General features: G+C 31.8%; 1 protein-coding gene across 1 annotated transcript in view; it reads left to right on the forward strand.

The window, feature by feature from the left end:
* LOC145256408 (lipoxygenase homology domain-containing protein 1-like) overlaps positions 1–23,069 on the forward strand; it is a 798,046-nt gene that overhangs the window by 727,740 nt on the left and 47,237 nt on the right. The window contains exons 29-34 of the mRNA XM_080115275.1: positions 4,981–5,165; positions 9,629–9,807; positions 11,910–12,026; positions 14,700–14,862; positions 17,930–18,084; positions 21,480–21,698. Coding sequence (XP_079971401.1) covers positions 4,981–5,165; positions 9,629–9,807; positions 11,910–12,026; positions 14,700–14,862; positions 17,930–18,084; positions 21,480–21,698 — 1,018 coding nt within the window. The remainder of the gene's footprint in view (positions 1–4,980; positions 5,166–9,628; positions 9,808–11,909; positions 12,027–14,699; positions 14,863–17,929; positions 18,085–21,479; positions 21,699–23,069) is intronic.

The raw sequence follows: 23,069 nt of genomic DNA on the forward strand, positions 1-23,069 counted from the left end.
TATATATATTTTTGTGTTTTATGGAACCATTATGTCAGAGTTTTTGAGAATAGCTCGCGTTACTCTAAAATTAACAGATTTTATACCACCAGTTTCTAGCTTAGTAATAAGGATGATAAAACAAGGTGGAGATAAAAATAAAATATTTAAACAGTTAAATAAAGCATTTGTTCGTTATCCGGATGCTTTTGAATCGTTTAAGATAAACCAGACTATATTGATAAAGGAAATCCAAAACTATATTAGCAATGTATAAATGGATTTATAATTACATATAATAAATTTATATAGTTAAAAAAAAAAAAAAAAAAAAAAAATGTATATATGTAAAAATAAAATATTTTTAACCTTTATATATCTAATTTTAAATAAATAAGAATGTAAATATACAAACTACTAACTATAGTGGGGGTGATAAGTAGTTAAATGGATTAATCCAAATCTTATAAATACAAGACTGATAAATTAAAAAATTAAAAAATGTATCCATTTTAAATGTGGAAATTGATGAATCGCACAGGTAAGAAATTCATTTTTATACTATGAAAAGGTTAGTAATTACAATTAAGAATAGGAAATTGGGGAAAAAAAATTTTTTGTAACTTGTCTTCTTCCTAAGATTAAGGGTGGTGGTGTTTGATCAACACTGCTGGGGAGCCATGATGTAATACACTGTTTTGTTTTTAAATCCCCGAAACAGTGTTTCATGGTAAACAACTGATGATCCCTTAAAAAATATAAAAATTGGTATTATAGTAAATTTGAGAGTTGATGCAGTGATTGCAGGTGATTTACTGACTAGATGTTTTTTTGTTTTTTTTTTGTTTTGTTTTTTTTAATGAATGATAAAAAATAATTTTTTGTGTGGTTTCAAATGTTAAAAACTTCAAAGACTATATATATATATATAAGAACAAATAGTTAATAAAACATGTTAAAAACACTTTAAAAAAGAGTTAAAAACATATTTAATTTTAAAAAGGAAGCACAAAATAAGTGGATAGTCCTTAATCCGTGGAGTTTCGAAGAAATGCTTTCCTTCTCATCAGAGGGTAGGATTTAGCATAATGCTGGATCGGATTTTGCTTGCAAAAGTATTTAATGAAACTACAAGTAAGTCATAGCTCTTACTTGGTAACAAATAGGTAATCAGAGAGAATAGGGTGAAGAAAAAGGTGATTTCATGTGAATGGATAGTCTGGTGAAGGGTATAATATCCAATAACGATAAAAATCAAAAATCCAAAATCCAAAAAAGTTGGTTAAAATTCCATTTCCACAAGTAAAATCCAAGGAAATCGCATAATTGGAAGATGGTCCAAAGTAATCCAAAATCCGTGGGATAATTCACAAATGGGTACAATGAATGCGTTCAAATAATATTATACAAAGAAAGATAAGATCTGCATAGAAAAAAAGAATTTAAAACGATTGTCAAGGCTGGGCTATTTTAGAAGAATGAGTGAAGAAGAAGAAGAAAAAAATTGAATGATGATTGAGTTAATTTTAGAATAGAAAAGCCAATGTCAAAATGACCCAGACAAGATGACGTTAAAAAGGCACCAAATTTAAAGCAAAAAAGGGATCAACTGAAATATACAAGATATTACTTAAGAATTAAATTATCAGCAGGAGTTATTAAAGGAAGCAAATGAATTAATGATAAGTTAAATAAATGCACATGTATATAAATGCATACATATATATGAATACATATAATTACACATATACATACATATATATACACAACGAACACATCCACATACACACACACATATATACATACATATAAGTAAATAGATGAGTAAATAAGTAAATAAAGAGTTGAAAAAAAAATTATGGTGAGAGGATAGCTGGTATCTACAAATTCCAGAATAGGGCAAGTAAATTTGCACATAGTAAAATATAAGTAAATATACATGCAGAATATAAATGTGTATGTAAATGGATTGATAGGAACATTTAAACACTAAAACGGAGATTGCAGATATAAAACTGACCAAACAAAGAAGAAATAAAGAATTACAATGAAAATTACAAAGTTATAAAATGATAAGAAAATATGTAGAAAAAACAATAATGTTATAGAAAAATATATATATCTGAAAGGTTAATGTAATTTCAAATTTACCATATTTAAATTTGGACTTATGTTTGCAATAAGAGATTAGTTCGTTTTTAGAGTTTATTATATTACTACTTTGAGGGGAAGTAATAATAGTTATAGTTTCGTTTGTGCAGAGGCGACATGACTTAGAGCCTGGAGTATAAGACTTAACCTTTTTTAGGATAGTCCATTTGATTGAGAAGGGGGTATTATTAGAATTATGTTTTTTAATTAAAGTAGTTAGAGAAGCTCCTTGGTTATTATTAGAATTTTGGTTGTTAAAAGAAGAAATGTGGTTTGATATTCTTTTCTTAATTAATGTTGAAGCAGCGCCGATATATGTATGTACTTTATTAACAGCTCGAGGTTTGAAATTAATATTAATTTGTTGATTTGTACTGGGAAAAAGTTTAAATTTTGTTCATTGTGATGAACAAAGGGCGGGACAATGATTGTAAGAGGAATGTTTTGGAGGGGATAATGAGTGTTGTTAGTGTTAGGATGGCTGTTAGGAGAAATATTATATATATATATATATATATATATATATATATATATATATATATATATATATATATATATATATGCAACGTTTGCATTATCCATACCTTTTTTGTTCTGTTGTTATTATGAAGAAGGATTTGGCACCTTGAAACCAAAGCTTTGTTAGAATAACTGCAACCGTATCTAATCTATTATTGTTTCAGTCTTCAGAATATTCATTTTTTTCCTTTTCACAAATTTTGTTACATTTTTTGAGCTTGTTTACGTTGGTGATTTTTTTAAACCAATACTTTTCAGGTGAAAACATTATTACATATTTACGTGTCGTGGTGAAATCAGTATAAAGTCAAAAAATTACGAAAAAATGATCCAGTAAATGTACTGGATGTATTTTTAAAAATTTTTATTTATAATCATTTTTTGTGGTAATACTAATTTAGTCATGGCACGTAAGTATGTAATAATGTTTTCACCAGAAATGCGTTGGTTTAAAAGATCACCACTATAAACACAAAAATGGCTTCACAAAATGCAAAGTGAAAAAAAATAAGAAAATGAGTGAGGAAAGGAGAAAAATCATGAAATTGTTTTCAGTTGAATGAAAATAACATGAAATAAAGCAAAGAGTCTATCATGAATGTGTGCACAGTTTTGATGATGTGTCAGTGTTTCCACCAAAAGAAACCGCTCACCAAAAAGAATCTCCATTCAAAACGTAAAAACCACAGCCGACGGCCCTTTTGACAAGTACTTCGACGTGAATAACTATCTCATGGAACTCTAAACAGAACAATTTCCACTAGAATAATATTCACAACTTTCCCAGCTTCAATTTGATATGACACATGAATATAAACCTCAAACAGATGGCTCACTACAGCACTTTAAAGACACAAAACAAACACAAATCATGAACGAAAAACGACGACCAACCCTGCAAAGCCACAATGTCTACAACTACGTCTGTTGGACAAGTATAAATGCAGCTTTTTTTTTCAACAAGTAGTCAGTCGCAACTAGATCGCCACATGACGAGGTTGGGCCCATCAGCAACCTGACCCAACTCAACAGCAGCAGTCATCAGCATAAGATAGGACCGAACTCATGACACCAGTATCTGCAGTCTGATACTGAACAAATATGCTACGATGGAGCACCACTTGAATGCACAATCTTTTATCGCTTTTTTTAAATTCAAGATTTGTTGTTGGCGTTTTTTATAGTTCTTTAAAAAAAAAATTACAACGTTTCGAAGTTGTTGTTATTATCACTAAAAAAATGCCAACAACAAATCTCAAATTTTTATGCACATAATATTTAATAATAAAAAAAATAAATATGTCCCATAAAATAGTAAGGGCGACTATATATATATATATATATATATATATATATATATATATATATATATATTGAAATTTTAAAAATTGTGGTGTATCTTTGTGTTTTATTTATTATTGTTATAAAGTTTTACTGAAATAATATTGTATGCCACATGAAGTGGAGGGAGCAGCCCATTACGAACTGCATAAATTAGTCATTAAATTTTTTTTCAGTAAACAGATGCCTAAAGATGAATCTTCAATAACGAACATTTTATAAAGTTGATCATCAAGAATTTTAACCATTCTTTGATGTCTGCGTGTCTTTCTCTACAAAAATTGGATTCAAATATGATAATAATGGCTGTTAATATAAAAACGTAATTCAAATTAATAGAAATTATTAAAAGACATTAACATCAATTGTGGCAGCATATGAAGTTAAGAAATCAAAATAAAAAATCATTTAGAAAAAAAGTTTTTAATAGAAAACATAATAAACAAAAGTGTATAAAGTATTTCACTGTAATTTTTATTTTTCGATGCTTTTACTAATTAGTAGGGCGTTACCATTGTCGATCGTGGGAAGAGTCTATCAGTGTATGCAGTGTGATGGTTGTATAAAAGTGGAACCCGACCAGTGAAGGTTGAGGATATACGTTGCTTGGAGAGAATAATACGATGGATGTTAGTCTTAAATACAGGCCTACTTTTGGTGATATCAAAGATTAAGTATGCACAGTATAGGGAGATTTGTACAGAAAAAGAAATCTTGAAGGTATCAACAGGTTGAAAGAATGGCTAAGAGATCTTGACTTACATAAGTAGAGCAGTTTAGATGGTTTAGTTGGCAGCAGAAGACCAAAAAAATATGAGAGGATGTGATAAAGATAGATTTGTAAGAAAAAGGGACAAATAAAAACTTAGCCAGATAGATTAGTTTTGAAGCCAATTTCTCAAATCGCTAACATGTAAAACGGACGTTAAGCTGAATATGATGAATTTCTTAATTGAAAATTAGTTTTATTAAAACTGAATTTTTTATCAGAATTGGACATGACAACGCTGGCTATGGAGGTGCTTGGTTCCTTGCAAAGGTGATCATAGATTGTCCATCCCTCGGAAAGACATGGACTTTCCAATGTGAACGTTGGTTGGCCTTGGATAAAGATGATGGTAAATTGGAAAAGGAATTATGTCCACAGGAAATGGCAACGAAAGACTATGAGGCATGTAAGTAAAAGAACCTGTTTTTTTTTTTGTTTTTTTTTTCTTTTGTTTTTTTGTTTTTTTATTTGTTTGTTTTTTTTGCTTTGTTTTTTCTTTTGTTTTTTTTTTATTTATTTGTTTTTTTTCAGTTAGTTTTAAGAGATCAACGGGTTCCCTCCTATATTTCCTTACGATTTGAATTTATATCCAAGCACTCTTTTAAGAATAAACGTTGTTCCCTTTATGGTTGCTATTTGTAATTCCTTACAGCTTGGTCTATTAAATATTTCTTAACATTTTTTTTTATTAGGCTAGTTGCTTCTATCGCAGTGAGTATAATATTTATTTATTTCAAAAACTATGTCGTCTTTAAATCATTTTTGATTCTTTTACATCATTCCTGATATTTTGTTATATTTTCCCATTCAGCTCTATTAAGGCCATAGTCATTTGGAATGGTGACATCAATAATGAGCGCAGTTATTACAGGCTTGTTCCATATTACAACGTCTAGCTTGCTGGCGTTGTCTTTTATGCATCTGCTCACCTGTATGTCTTTGTCATAGAACACTGTCACCTTTCAGCTTGATGGTATTATTGAAGGTCCACGTTCCCAGATCTCTCAAACTGCATCTCTTCACAGATCTTCAATGGAGGTATTTACATACTTTGTGGTGGCTGATCTTCCTTCTTTTAGTGGTAGTTCTATCCTGCCCATGCATTGGTTTTGGTATATTATCCAATGAAGGGACAGCAGTTTCTTGGTCTTTGTGTCGAGATTATTGATACTACATGTAGCTCGTCAATAATCCTGAAACCATTTGCCAGTAACTAGAGACCTCTTCAGGCGATACAGTTTATACGAAAGCAAAGTTTGCAATGAAAATATCAGGTCTTACCTGTCACAGGGAGTTAATATCAAGAGGTTCCATCAAATGTTGTGAAGATTTGGTTGTATTTAAATAAAACCCAATTGCGGATTTGAATCTGTGATATAGGAATGAATGAAAAATGATGGGGGGGGGGCTTAAGATCGAGATAGAGGTAATGGAAGACGAGATAGAATAGTATTTATATGATGTGTGATGGCCTAAATCTTAAACATACTTGTGTGTATTGGTTCAATCAGTAGGGGAATGTGATTTTGACATGTTTTACATTTACATTTTGACATGTTTTAGATTTAATCTGAGTTATTCAGTTATATAAATGCTATATAAATGCTTTTAATTTGGCTAGAATTCTTTATGTGGTCAGAAAATGTACGAATTACTCTCTTGTATAACCCCACCCCACCACTATCATCCTTACACACATCAGTAAAGAAGTTAAGAGATACGGTAAAGATGCAAGGGAGAAAAGAAAGAAAAAAAGGAAGAAGAGAAAGAGAAAGGCTGAAAAGGTGAAAACATAAGTAATTTATTGGTGGTGATTCTAAGGCATGTCTTTCTCCTTCCTGCCCGTCCCCATCCCCGTCCACTCCTCCACTCTCACTTCTCATCATAGCTTTTTTTTACTTATTTACTATGTGAAGCTTTGACAGTTGTATAGCAATAATAACAGCAACGATAAAATCTCAAAATGTACATAATGAATTTATCTCCATACTTAGATATAATCATCAACTAATTGTACTAATTTAAAAAAATTTTTTTTTTAGTTATTGCGGACTATTATTCTCATCTTTATTAGTTGTTGTTTCACAACGTTTCGGCCAATTATTCCTCTGGCCTTCGTCAGGTGGTAACAGCGACAGATAGGAACTTCGAATTTCCTAACTGCATTCTCAGCAATCACTGCCATCCGTAGTTGTTGTCGTCTCACCACGTTTTGGCCAAGTAAGCCTCTGGACGGCTTTGGGTAGGATTGAAACCTCTATCTTCAGACAATGCTCATCTGGAACCGTAGAGATTCAACGTCTCTATCAACTGCGCCACGGACCCCAAAGGGCGATCATGGTTGGATTTTTTTATCTTATAAGTTTATTATTATCTGATCTTCCATGGTCGGGTCCGTACCGAATGATATATATATTATTTTAATTGGAATTCATTATTATGATAATCATTAGTATTATTTATATTAATTTTTTTTAGTATTATTTATTGCGGACTATTATTCTCATCTTTATTAGTTGTTGTTTCATGACGTTTCGGCCAACTATTCCTCTGACCTTCGTCAGGTGGTAACCATGACAGATAGGCACTTAAACATGCAAAGGAGAAAATAAGTAAAGATATAAAATAAGCCTAGATAATTAATCTGAAGGTATCCACGTATATATATATATATATATATATATATATATATATATATATATATATATATGATGAGAATAATGGAAATAGTATTCCGACAAAGTAGACAAATAAAAAGGAATAAATCAAGGTATGTGTTCATCAACGTTTCGTCTTTATTTCATCCAAAGGAAGTCTTGAAATAAAGACAAACGTTGATGAATACATAACTCGGTTTGTTCCATTTTATTTCTCTCTATATCGGGTTTTGAATAAGTCCTGTTACATTTTTATTTTTATAAATTCATGTATTATTATTGATTGTAACTAACATTTGAGTACGTCTAATTAATACTTATATATTGCAGATACAATATTGACTCCTGAGAAAATCCTAAATTATAAGTACTACCCAATGGAAGGAAAAAGAAATGAAATCTCCGTTTTGCTGCGCGCGGGTTGCAAACAAACTGACATTGCAAAGCTACTAAACGTCAGTAGAATGTCTATCGTGTTGCCCAACGTCTGAATAACTCGGAGACCCTCAAGGATCGACCTCAATCAGGAAGGCCTCAAAAAATTAGGCGTGGAACCATCAAAAAGGCCTTTGAAAATGATCCTGAGCTGAAAATGACAAGACTGGCACAAAAGATGAAGATTTCTGTATCCACAGTGTCCAGGGTGGTCAAGAGCATGGGAGGAAAGAGTCTAAGACGTTCCAAGAAACCCCTCTTGAGTGCTGCAATGATTCATAAACGTCTGGAGAGGAGCACCCGCCTGTTGAATGACTTAAAGAGCCACGGGAATCGTATCCTCATTTTCTCCAATGAGAAAACATTCACTGTCGATCCAATCTTCAACAGGCAGAACGACCAGGTCGTAAGCTTTGGGAATGATGTCTCTAACCACAAGAGAGTGTCAACCACCAAGCATCCAGCATCTGCCATGATGCTTGGGGTCGTAGCATCCAATGGGGAGAAGATGCCCCCAGTGTGGTTTGAACAGGGATACAGGTTAACCTCTGCTGTTTACAAAGACATTTTGGAAACTAAAGTTCTTCCATGGGTTAAAAAGATTACCAAGAAAGCAGATTACGTGTTCCAGCAGGACGGCGCACCCGCACACACCGCCAAAATTGCGCAGAACTGGTTAAAGACTAACATGAGCTTCTGACCCAAAAACTTTTGGCCTCCACAGTCGCCAGATTTGAACCCCCTTGATTTCAGTGTGTGGGCGCATATTGAGGCAAGGGCCTGTAAGACCCGCCACAGTAACACAAATGAGTTGAAAGCCTCTGTGAACCGAGCATGGGCGTCCATGAAGAAGGACTACGTCAGGAAGGCCTGTAAGAGTTTCCGACCTCGGTTGGAACGTGTCATTGCCGCCAAAGGTGGTCACATTGAATGATATGATGCCTTGTATACTAATAAATCATTGTGTAACCAAACTTGTTTAATTCTACCCAAAATGACGTACCAGGCTTAATTTGAATAGGAAAATCTACAATGTAACAGGACTTATTCAAAACCCGGCATATATATGTATATATATACATATGCATACATACATATATGTACATATGTACATGCGCACATATATGTTTTTATTCATTTGTAATAAATTCAAATAAAAATATTTTAGAGTTAGTCTATAAGTTTATGTTATATAATGGTGCATTTTTTTTTACTGTTTAAATTTATAATTTACTTGGTAGTTATGAGCGGTTAAAACTAGTCAGAGTTTAGAGTTTGTGATTTAAAAGTTATGGTTAAGAGTGCTTTAATATAGTAGAAAAAACTATTGATTTCAATTAGAAAAATAAGTTAAAATTAAAGTTTAAGTTTAGGCTGATTATTATTTCTGTTTTATTTGTTTGGGTTCAGTCGTATTAAAGGTGATAGTATTTCTATAGTATAAGAGTTGAGGCAAGAACATCAACACAACACATACAGATGATCTTAATTTTGTCGAATATTTCTATTAAGAGTAAACATCATTAAAAAAATTTAGGGAAACTTGATAAGGGATATAACTCCATGTATATGCCAAGTACTAAAATTTCAGTGGATGAATTGAGGGAAATAGATAAATATTTGGAGTATGTAGGGAAATTGATTGGAAGTAATGGGTATATATATATATATATATATATATATATATATATATATATATATATATATATATATATATATATATATATTCTATTATGTATTGATATATTCAGTGATACACATTCTATATTGTATTTAGGTATCCCCTATGAGATCACTACATATACAGGCGATGTGTCTGGTGCCTCGACAGACGCAAATGTTTTCATCGTTCTTTATGGTAAAATGACAGCGACAACACAGAAAATGCTCTGTGCTAACAAAAAGGAAAGAAAACAAAAATTTAAACGAAATGCAGTCGACAAATGTGTTGTTGAGGTAAGTTTTTATTATGTGATCATTTGCAAAAATCCAATGTACTTTTTATCGCAATAAATGAGTGAATATTGATCTGATACATTTATTAAAGGGATAGAAAATATTGTTGGATTCTTCAAAAAATATTATACAAATTAAGCATACAAATAGAAGTGTTTGGGTCTTTACTCTTTATTATATATATATTTCAAAAGACAATGTTGTATTATGATTTATATAACAGTGAGTCATTTTGATGGTAATATGGGTGTGATAAATAGGGCTAGGACAACAGCATATTCTTTTCATTGTTTTGACTCTCTAGTGTGTATCCGTTGATATCTTATACACTTTTATATAGAGTGATGTGGTTCTCGGTTGATTAACTGTATCTAACTGTGTCGGATATACACTCGAGAGTAAAACAATGAAAAGAATATGCTGTTGTCATAGCGCTAGTGATAAATGAGAAAAAACTTTTGCATTTATTCAGATAGATAGAAGATGATAGTGTTAGCAGAAGACAACAAGAACTGCTTGTTTGTAAAAGAATTTGTAAAGAGAGATTTTATCAAAAATAAAACTTTCTGTTCCTAGATGGAATTTATGTTTATCTTGGATTTTTACATTAAATCTATTTCCCATAAACAAAAATTCTGTTAACAAAAGATACTTTATTTTTGTGCCAGAAATGAAAGAAAAAGGCAAAGACAAAACAATAGTCAATTTCTTGTAATCAACGTTTATGACTGATCCACTTTTGTAGCTGGTGTGCATCATTTTATATCATATTAACGGGTTTCACAGTATCTGTATTGAGACAAAGTCTTAGATCAGGAATTAAAGGAAAGTATATGGTGTTCACGTGTGACTTAGCTGAAACAATATGTGATCAGTCTGAACAGTATGCTATCTTTTGTAAAAATGAGAGAGAAGACTCTTGCCTAAAGGTGTAACGTCATTATAGTTTTGATAAAGGGAGATCACTTATTTAAAAGGAGATTACTTATATCTAACTATTTAAAAGATTACTTATATCTAACTATTTAAAAGATTACTTATATCTAACTATTTAAAAGGAGATTACTTATATCTAACTATTTAAAAGATTACTTATATCTAACTATTTAAAAGGAGATTACTTATATCTAACTATTTAAAAGATTACTTATATCTTACTATTTAAAAGGAGATTACTTATATCTAACTATTTAAAAGATTACTTATATCTAACTATTTAAAAGATTACTTGTATCTAACTATTTAAAAGATTACTTATATCTAACTATTTAAAAGGAGATTACTTATATCTAACTATTAAAAGGGAAATTATCTATAACTGACCAGTGCAAAGGAAATAATAAGATTTCACTGGTTTTAGAATTCACTTTTAATTTTAAAGGAGAAATTTTTCTTGCCTGAACCAACATTTATTTTTGTTCCAGTTCAGAGGGCTTCGTTTGGGGGAGCTTGATTTTAACCCCATAGTCTGCCTAACTTTTCCCTCGTGGGAAGACAAGTAAACATAGACTTCACATACAATCTCTATGACAATAAATAACTATGACAAATCAACATTAATAGAAGTTAAAAATGTTTTAATTAGAAATTATTTCAGAAATATTTTTGTCAAAATTCATAAAACTCAGGTGGATATCTTTTCTTTTTGTTAAAGTCTACTCTTCGGGGAAAAATTGAAACATATCGCAAATAAGAAGAAATTTAACATATAAATTTATCATTTGAGATAAGCTGACATACCAAACTTTAACTAGCGAATTTCATGGCAGAAAAAATGTGTAGTTCGACGCAGAAATTTGGTAACATTTTTCAACTATGAATAAAAAAATCTTAATCGGCAAGGGGAATAACTCGTATTTTAATTAAATATAAAAATTTTGCCTCTTGTGCAACTAAAATTTTATTTCTTTTCTATATGTTTCAAAAAGTGCAGGCAAATAAAAATTGAAAACAAAAATGACTTCATTTTATTTCAAGCAATGCCGAATCAGTACAGCTAGTTCTATAAAAAAAAAAAAAAATTGTTATTGAAAAAAATTAATGGCATTCATGTTAAAACAAAACTTTTTTGACAATCGTTTTTCTTTGAATTTGTTTTAAAGTTGGAGGATGTTGGCGACGAGATTGAGAAGATCCGCATTGGCCACGATGATTCCGGATTTGCAGCTGGATGGTTTTTGGCCAAAGTTGATGTTAGAAAACTTAATTCCTCCGGAAAAGTAACATTTTTTTTCTTTTTAATTAAAAATTACTATTAATTCGTATGAAAATATTAAATCATCAAATTCAAACAAGATATTTAATTTTTATAAAAAAGGAATTTGAAAGTACACACACACACACACACACACACACACACACACACACACACACACACACAAGGGGCATTCCAAAAGTAATACCTCCTATTTCTTATCCCGCCGAATGGATCAGAGGGGATTGCAAATTGCATGGTTATGACGACTGAACTTATTAATACATGACCTGAAAGTTTCATCTTTCTGTTGCAGATATTGATGGTGTGAGACTTGAAGAAAGCAACCAATGTTATGGCAGAGCAGAGAAGCAGAGATGCGTCATTGAATTTCTAGCAAAAGTGGTGACTATGTAGGAAAATTGATTCTGGAGCACAAAAGGTCGCTTTGTAGCTCTTCAACTTTTTAAGCTTAAAAAAGATAGGAAGCTTTATTTTTGGAATGATCCTCATATATATATATATATATATATATATATATATATATATATATATATATATATAAATATATATATATATATATATATTGTCAACAATACATATGCTGCTCCCCATTTGGCGGTACCAAATTGGTAAAAGGGAAAATTATTCGTAACTCACATTTAGGTAAAAATGCACTTTCATATAAATAATTGAATTCATTCAAAAAGTATTGCAAAACAAAAACAAATAACATCTATATATATATATATATATATATATATATATATAAGTGAAATTGTCTGTCTGTGTGTATGTGCCTGTGTGTCTGTATGTGTCTGTGTGTATGTGCCTGTGTGTCTGTATGTGTCTGTGTGTATGTGCCTGTCTGTCTGTATGTGTCTGCGTGTATACATTACCCTACCAAACTACTCTATCAGTTTTTAGTCTACAGACTTGAGATTTGACATGAGATTTGGGAAAATCTTTTTAATCGGTTTTCGGCCAGAAATTTGGGTGTTAAGGGGTCAAAGTTCAACGATTTGACCTATGAAAAATCTACCAAACTCCTCTGCCAATTTTGGGTCTAAACACTTGAAATTGTACAAAAGGCTATTCAGACATGCAGCAAGTTTTTAATCAGTTTTTGGGCGAAAATTTGGCTGTCAAGAGTTCAAAGTTGAAAGAGTTGACCTTTGCAGACTCCACCAAACTCCTCTGCCAATTTTGGGTTTAAACACTTGAAATTTATGATGTAGGTTACCTGGATATGAGTCAAACTTTTTAATATATATATATACATATACAAATAAAATTATGAACAGTACATAGGGCCCAAACAAAGCCAGGCTGAACTGCTAGTATGTATATATATATATATATATATATATATATATTATTTTATTTTATTACCGTTTTATCTGTTTAGTTACACATGTTTCTGCTACTGAATCGTATTAGCGACCCAGTAAATTCGTTAGACTTGGATAGAAGTCTATATATATATATATATATATATATGTGTGTAACTAAACATATATATATATATATATATATATATATATATATATATTTATATTTATATATATATATATACCTAGTGTTTAATATATATATATATATATATATATATATATATATATATATATATACCTACAGTGTTTAATGCTTTCGCAATCATCAGTGTAGGAAGTGATAATTACTGCTGTTCAAGAGAAATGAACTCAGTCACAAAGTCACCCTTAACTGCATGTGAAATGTTTTTTTTTGTTTTTTTTTTGTTTTTTTTATTTGAAAATATATTAAAAAAGAATTAAAACAACTCAGAGTAAATCGTTATGAAGAGCGCCATGCGACTTGGTAGATTTACAATATCGTTATTGATTTGGGGAAACCAATGAGTCTCGTTCGTAAACCCACTTCAACTGTGGGTTAGCGATTTTCTCACTGTGTGAGCATAATAAAAAGTAGATGATTCTTGTGTACCTATGCCAGGGTTTCTGATTGTTTGTTTGGCGGGCGAATCACTCAGTGATACACCTGTCTATTTACGTCGAATGAAGATAGTACCTAAAAATGTAACTGCTATATTGCCATTATGTCAATGTTGACGAGATCTTCTCAACGGACTATGTGAACGATGTCAGCAGAGATGTCGTCCTGCAAACATATCGTGTCAGTTAAAGATGCTTGACATCTATGTTAGCTATTAGCACAGAGGCTGGTCAAAAGAGAGGATACTTTGTGCAACGAAACTGCTGCCATCTCCTTATTTTGATGTCACACATATCCACACACTCACAAACACATATTCTCACTATGGTGATACTAAGGAGAAAATAAAATTTATATTACTCTTTTCCCGGTCATGGTGGATTGAAATAAAAAAAAAATCTACTAATCCAAATCTGCTATTCCAAAGAATACACAACTGAAAATAGTAAAAAAATATAGAATAAGTAAAAATATCATTAATGAAGACAATAATCTGAAAAGAAACCACATAAATAATGCCTATAAAGATATTTTGTTGATGTTTTTTGTTCTTTTTCAACAACTTAAAATTATTGTTTTGCTTGCTTTCTTTTTTTCTTTTTTGTTTTGTTTTTGCTCTTATTTTTACTTTACAATTTTTTTCTAAGTTTTTTTTTTTCTGGTGAATTTTTAATTCAAATTGCATGAAGCACAGCTTTACTTTTGTTTGTTGTTGTCTTCTCAGGGTTCACAGACTTTCTCTTTCCCCTGCAACCGGTGGCTTGCACGTGATGAAGATGATGGTAGCATAGAAAGAGAATTGGTGCCGGATAAATTGTCCCAAGAAGTCTTAGGAAAAAATGGAAAGCTCGTCAGGAAAGAATCAGCCATTAACAATAAACTTGCTGGTATGATTTATTCATATTTATTTACAAAGTAATCAAAGAAGTTTCTGTTCATTTTTAAAAAAAATAAAACACTTCACAGTATGTGTAACTTACATTTAGTCTTCAAATTAATCATCAATGGCATCTAGCACCTTCTGCCAATATGTCTCCAACTGTTCAGTCCCCTTACAGTAGAACTCAAGAGATTTGGATGCAATGAAGTCTGTAAGAGTTGGTGGAAGTTTGCTTCATTAATGAAGGGTTTACTACAAAGATGATTATCTTAGGGAGTAGAAGAGGCTATAATCGGGTGGCACAAGGTCAGGTAAATAAGGTGGAAGGCAAAAAGTTTCTCACCCAAGTTGCTGTATGATATCTTTGATCACTCGTGCGACATGCATCCTGGTGTTGCCATAGAAGAAAAAAACATTTTTGTGATTCACATGTGCTGGCTCCTTCTGGTGCAATACCTCTTGCACACATTCAATGGCCACCTTCAAGACTCCGTCATTCATGATCTACAACCTACAATCTACAAGGCTCATCACAGAGGGACAAATCTCCTGACTTGAATTTTTGAAACCAACGCGTTGCATTACAGTTATCTGCATGAAATAAACAAGCGTATGGTTGCAAGAAAAATACAAACGACCGAGTAAGGTTAAATATATATATATATTTTATTTCTCACCAAATCAGAGATTTAAGGCGTCGTGGTTAGGATGGCTGGCTGGGCGTTGAGATAAACTCGTCACTGATAAAAGTTTCTTTGGGTTTGGTTGGGTGCGGGGCGGTGATGGCAGAAATGTGGCTTAGTGTGTACGGCGATCCTTGTTAGCTGATGTCGCTTAGCGCAGGGTTGGTGAGAGGTGATGCTTTGGTATCAGCCAAAGAAGGAAAGGGGCTTGTATCAGGATCATGGGTGAGATGGTAGCGGTGGGCGATGCTGGCTGTGCGTAGTAAGCTCTGCGTCGGATGTCGTTGGTGAGGGGTCGGATGCTGGTTGAAGATGGAGTGAGTTCACAGCGCACCATGCTAGGGCCGATCTGTCAGTTGTCGAAAAGGCTGGTATTTTTATAGCCATGAAGCGGACGTAGTAAGGAGCAAAGAAAGTTTTTTTTAATCGCTAGCTTGAGTTTGCTTTTTGATTGTGTTTGTTTTTTCGTGCTATAATGTGTTGTAGTGAACCGTCTGTTAGGTGTATGTATGCATGTGTTATATCGATTTGAAGTTGATAAAATTGTGAATATAATCTAGTCGGTGTTGTGAGGTTGCAATGTTTTGTGAATTATATATTGGTGTTTATATGCTTAGGAGTTGCGTTTACTGTGATGTTTGTGTTTTGTATTTTGTTTTTTTCTTTTGCTGTGCGGCTTTTCTGGCGGTTTTCTTTGTTGAAGTGATTCTAATGATGTGTGTATCTAAAGAAATGGGATTTGAAGTTTTCATGTGTATTTATTGTGTTCATTTGCGTTGTACCGACGAACAGATTTGTCCTAGCGTCGCCATTGCTGGTTTCCGGTTTATTCATGGAGATATGGACGGATATGTGATATAACATGCAGCACAATCCCCAAATGCTTGACATATACTGCAGCTTGATGCAGCTATTGATGCAGCTACTGATGCAGCTATTGGTGCAGCTATTGATGCAGCTACTGATGCAGCTATTGATGCAGCTATTGATGCAGCTACTGATGCAGCTATCGATGCAGCTATTGATGCAGCTATTGATGCAGCTATCGATGCAGCTACTGATGCAGCTATTGATGCAGCTATTGATGCAGCTATTGATAAGCCAAATTTGAAGTTGTAAAGCAAACAGCCCCGAACGAAATCTCCATCCTTCTCACAGCTTATAACTGATGACCGGGCACAAAGTGCATGACTTGATGAATTCTGATGTTTTTACTTCCTATTGTTTGAATGTGAAAACAATTGCTACACACATGTTTCAACTTCATTCAATAATTAATTAAAAAACGGATAGAGCTTTTAGTAGAATTAGATATGTGCATATATTGTATACTTGTACAATAAGTGGTCATAAGGTTATTCTTAAGTTTATGCAAAGGAAGTAAAGGGAAAATTCAAATACTTCTGATTTTTGTGAAATTTTAACATCAATGAATAAATAAATATTCCTCGAATTTGAATTTCTTTTAAGCATTGTTAGAATGCATAATAAACACACAACCTTCCATTTTAAAATTAAAAAATTTCAGAATTTAATTTTTAGTCATTAAGAAAAATGCACTCTCCATTGGTCCAAATATAAAAAAAATAAAAATTATTATTTATCGTAGCAAATTTTAAATTCATCACCACCAATTATTATCCCTTGACTAGGGTTTTGGATAAAATGAACCTATAATATGAGTTTAAATGTCTCTGAAAATGAAGAAAAGAATACATACACAGGTTTGACTACCACAACTTTATTGACATGTTACACTATGCACTTATCTGACACCAGTGCAATAGCCCAACATTTCTCAATTTTGAAAAATTCTAGTAAACAAAAATACATATTATAATATGTATTAGTATATGTATATGCATTAGAAAATGAAACTGACACACTACAGCTATTAGAAACTGATAAACTACCTATCTCAACTCACGTATTGAGCACAATTGAAATAAATAATGAAAATTAATATATATATATATATATATATATATATATATATATATATATATATATATATATATATATGTCAAGTTATGAAAATATATGGTAATGAAGTTAAACAGAATCTTCCATATTTTATTCCTACAAGTAATCATCAGGCTAAAATTTTAACCATACAGGGATGAATTGCAGAAGATTCTGTGTAGCTTAATTACAATATATTTTCGTAACTTATTACCTACCTCAATTTACATATTGAACACTATTGAAGTATAAATACTGAAAATCGATGCATAAAATATCATATCTCCTTATGTAAAATTACCTACATTGATGAAGAGAAGAGGTTAGAGGTGATACAGCAGCATCTGAGGGATTATATCTTACATTTATTTACAAACTTAATGTCCTTTTAAATTTGCTAAGACTTGTGTCTTTGGTATTAATTTAAAGCCAAGAATTACACCGTATGTGTCTACACTGGAGATGTTCGAGGAGCTGGAACAGATGCAAATGTTTTTATCACAATATTTGGAGATAAGGGCGACACAGGAGAGAGAAAATTACTTAATTCACAAACGTACAAGAACAAGTTTGAACGAAATCAAGTGAGTACATTTTTTTTTAAACCTTAAAATAAAAAATCATGTCAAAATTAAAACAACACTAGTTTTTAATCGCCATTCCCATCTTTTATTAATGTCTGACTGCAAGATGTTTTCTTAACTGTTTTCGTCAATTAATTACTTTGAAACGTTCCAAAATAGATGACGCTATTCAAAGTCTTGATAGGAAAACGTTTGTAATTTGCTAGATGCCAAGAGTTGGTGCTTGTGCACCTTTGCCACCATGCTATTTTTTAATAGTTTTTTTTAGGTTAAATTCAAGCTTTACAATATCTTCTTTTTTTTTTTTTTAATTAAATTGTTAGGTGGAAACATAGAATAATTACAAAACACCATCCCCCTCCTCATGTTAAGAATGGCTTTCAAAATAATAAGCTTATTATTTCAACACAAGTACCCAAGAGCGAAATCCTTGTATTGTAACATTTTCGGAACAGTAGAGCAGGGAGAGAGGGAAAGAAAAGGAGAGAGAAGGAAAAAAAAGAAAGAGGGATTCACTTACTGAAGGCAATTCAAAATTCGTAAAAATCCTATTTAGAAAGTGTATTAGTTCCTTTTTTTTTTATTTTAGTCCGAGTCCTTTTTAGAAACAAGTCGATAATATTTCATTTGCCTTCAAGAGAAGTTTTGTTAAGTTGAATATTTAATCAATGTTTAATACTTGAATAAGTTAACATATCCTTATAAAATAAATGATGCATAAAAAAAGCTTATATCATTTTTAATTACAAGTTTACGATTTAAAAGTTTTTAGGCTGGCTGGTAATTTTAACAACGTGAGTCTCTTGGTGTAAGGGAAGGAACTCCTTTTTAGACCCACATTTAAATTGTTCATATAAGTATAAAAGAGTAACTTCCCTTGTGTCACACTTTCTCATTTGTGGACCAACTCGTTATACATTTTTAATTTTAAATATGTTTTTAAGACGTTTTGAGATGTGAGTGTGACTGAACGATTAAAGGCTTACGTGATTCTTCATAATTTCATCATTTCTGCATTTCGAATAATGTTTCTGAAAAAGCATAAATTACAAAAATATTTTTAATCTTTAAAGAATCACTTACTGAAGGTCCTTCCTCGTTTTCTCTTTTTTATGGTGATATCGCTCTTATCAAAGAATTTTAGAAATTTATTGGTGCTTATTCAAATTTGCACTTATAACGATAAACAAACGAAGAGAAACTTTTATTTTGTATTTACTTGACACGGAATGAAGATTTTTTTTTTATTCCAAAAAATCACAAAAATTGATCAAGTTGGGTTTTTTTATGAAAAACAAATTTGCCGTTTTTTACCAATAAGTGACAGACGAGGTCATATTTTTCTAGAGAATATAAGGAGAGGTAATCAGTGATTATTTTTAAGCCACAAATTTATTGGCCTTTTTTTTTTGTTTGTTTTATTTTGTTTTTTTGTTGTTTGTTTGTTTGTTTGTTTGTTTGTTTGTTTGTTTGTTTGTTTGTTTGTTTTTCCCTCTCATTGAAAGAGAGTAAAGTTTGATTTTCTTGAATAAAAATAAAACTACTTGATCAAATTACGTGATTTGGGGGATTTTTCACTTTCATCCTGTGACTAATTTTAAATGCTGCGATCTGATAAGCACCAATTTATCTTCTGATTTATTTAAATTCATCTTCCTTGCCAAATTAATTTGAACTTAACATTTTTATGAATATAATCGCTTTCAGTTCAGTATTGGTAAACTAAAATTAATTATTCACCTAATAGTGTTTAATATAAACTAGCAGGAAAACTCGACGTTGCTCGGGATTTAATGAGGAATGATATACCTTTTTTCATCATACTCATTACTTTCTTTTCTTGTTTTTACTGTGAGGTTCTTATCTCTTCTTAGAAGAAATTGAAATGTTGGGAAATTCTTTGAATCGATATTTCATGCAAATGATTATAAATTTCATTAAAATTGGACGTACATTTTTTTTTCTTTTTTTTTTTTTTTTTGCACATTGACGGACATTTAAAGATTAATAATCATTTCTATTATTTTCCCCAGAACATTTTATATAATACATATGATTTCAATTTCATTAAAATAGGATATAGTTGAAATATTAAAAAGGCTTCTTTTTCCATAACTCCCTTAGGGAAGTACTTAGATACTCGTGACCACTTCCATTGTATCTGAAAATTGTAGATATAAATACATTTTTTAGTTTAATGTAGATTTTCTAAAACACTCACACACACACACACACACACACACACACACACAAACACACACACATTTACATAGTTATAAAGAAATTATGTCAGCCATACTTAACGAGTAATGATAATAATTGTCTGTATTTTTGAGATGAGGTGTTTTCATTGATTTGAGATTGTCGGACTGACTTCCTCATCTTGGTTGTTATAGTCACAACGTTTCGGCCGTTTTGCCCTCCGGCCTTCATCAGTTACCCAAAGGTGCTGAGTTCAATCCTGAACGAAGGCAGTGAAAAGTAACATTCAAAAACAGAGAATCAGCAACTATGTCCAGAGCCTAGCTGGAGTCCGAACACGGTACCTCCGTAATAATAATAAAGGGTTGTGTTCGAGACTCCTAACAAACGGTTCCCCAGTTCGATACAAAACACCTGATGAAGGCCAGAGGGCAAAACGGCCGAAACGTTGTGACTATAGCAACCAAGATGAGGAAGTCAGTCCGACAATCTCAACAATGAGTAATGATAAGTTCGAACAAAAAAAAAATCAGGAAAATATGAAAATATCAGAATCCCAACATAGAAAGAACGTTAGTCCAATTGCGTTTTATCACTCATTTGACCAAAATATTGCTTTTGTTTTTATCTTGTTGCATATAAAATAAAATAATCATATTTATTGTTTCAATTGCTTTTATTTACTAATCTAGGAATTTCGAAAAAAGAAATCACGTCTGTATTTGTATATTTTCATTGTTTAAAGTTAAGCCATTTATCACAATGAAAGCGACATTAAAATGCAAGGTAGAAGAATTTCAGCTTTCCACTATACTAATTTGCATATTGCTTTACAAAAGGATTTCTCATGAATTCATGATTCGTTCTTATTGTTTTCTAATTCAACGACTGTTTTTCATTTTTTTATTGCACAGGTTGATTTGTGCATGTCTTTTATATCGTGGTTAGAAAATTAGCATTTTGGATTTCTATTGTTTCTAGGTGAATTTAATTCAGAGAGTTGCAATCTTATCTTCTTATGATTTTTAGTCTTAATAATTAATGACTCATTAATAAATTAAACATTTTTTAAAATATTTTTGATGTTAAATTTATTTACTACAAAAATAATTGCATTCATTCATTTTCCAGCTAGTTTGCAATCTAGAGTATTTTGGGGAGCCAATTGCTTCTGATTTTCATTTTAAATTTAGATGGACCGATTTACGCTTGAAGCAGTTGATTTGGGTAAGATTTATAAAATCCACATCCGACATGACAACACGATGATCTCACCGGCTTGGAATCTGGAGAAAGTGGAAGTGACAGAAGAAACTGAATTCTCGTCTGAAAAAACGTCCGTCTTCCACTGTGAGAGATGGTTGGCTAAGAATAAAGATGATGGCAAAATCGAAAGAACCCTTTATGTCAAGGTAAAAGAGTAATATTTCTTTAAGCAGAGAGAGAAGGGGAAGGGAAGGACGAGGGAGAAAGCGAGGGGGAGGGAGAGAGAAATGCCATCAAACATTTTTTCCGTATAAAACAATAAAATAAATATCAAGGGAAATAATTATGATCATTTTTGCATTTGTTTATTTATTTGCAAGGGTGTCATCACCTCTGAAGGCCTAGGTGCTAGATCTGGTTTAGCCTTTTGATTACTTACCAGAATATTGGCAGAATCAATTGCTTTTGTGTACATTAACACTGTTTTGCGTGAACAATCGTGTTCGCTTTACAGCTACATATGTAGAAAATGGAGCAATTAAAGTTGCCATTGTGATATGGAATCAGAGAAAGAGAGTAGAAACCCTAGTTGAAGTCAGTATCTCTAATGATGCTGGCTTAAATAGAGCTGAGAAGGAGAAGATAATAAAATACCAAGATCTTAAGAGAAACTGGAACATTTCCATCATTCCAGGTATTATAGGAGCAATCCACGCCATGAAAAAGAATGTCAAAAACTATCTGGCAAGTGTAAGAGAAATACAAACAATTGTGCTTAAAGGGACAGTTAGAATTCTAAAAAGATCTTTCAGTTGGAGTCTCTGAAATAGCAAGTGAATGTCTAACATCCAGCAGGATGCTTCATCCAAAAAAAAAAGATATAAAGAAATTGAAAAAAAGAAAACAAAAGCAAAATTGAATATCCAGAGCAGCAGCAAGTCATGAGGACAAAAAATATGAGAAAGAAAAACTGTTGGAAATAATCGCTACAGATATTTACGGAGAAAACAAAGCTGTTAAACTTGACTTGGTGATATGGGACAAAAGCAGCAACCTGAGTTGAAATCAATGTCCTTTGTGATACAGTTGAGAGGGAGAATATAGCGAAATACCAAAGGTCTTATGTATGACAAAAAGAAACTGGAATATTAGAAATATCTTCATCATTCAATTATAAGAGCTATCGAGTTTGTGAGAATTAATTTCAAAAACTACTTAACAAGAATCAAGTGTGAGACACATCTAAACAATTTAAAAAGTCAGAATTTTAAAAACATCCATCGATTGGAATCTCTGAAATAGGGAGTGAATGTCTGAATTTGTATATTTTCATTGTTTCATTTCATCCCAAGCATCCCCATCCCAAGCAAAAACAAAAAGATTAAAAAAAAAAAAAGTTTGAATACCTACTAGATACCATCCTTGAGTACATTTGGTCATACTGTACAAAGGTTTGAAGGTCTGCCAGGTCAACCTGACATTAGTATACTTCACCCTCCAAGTAAACCCTAATCAAATATTCTAAATAACATAGCATTCCAGGTTCAAATAAGAATGGCTGCATACTGATCCATACA

Source organism: Euprymna scolopes, chromosome 32 (assembly GCF_053919585.1).
Source record: "Euprymna scolopes isolate OS-2025 chromosome 32, ASM5391958v1, whole genome shotgun sequence".
Lineage (NCBI taxonomy): Eukaryota > Metazoa > Mollusca > Cephalopoda > Sepiida > Sepiolidae > Euprymna > Euprymna scolopes.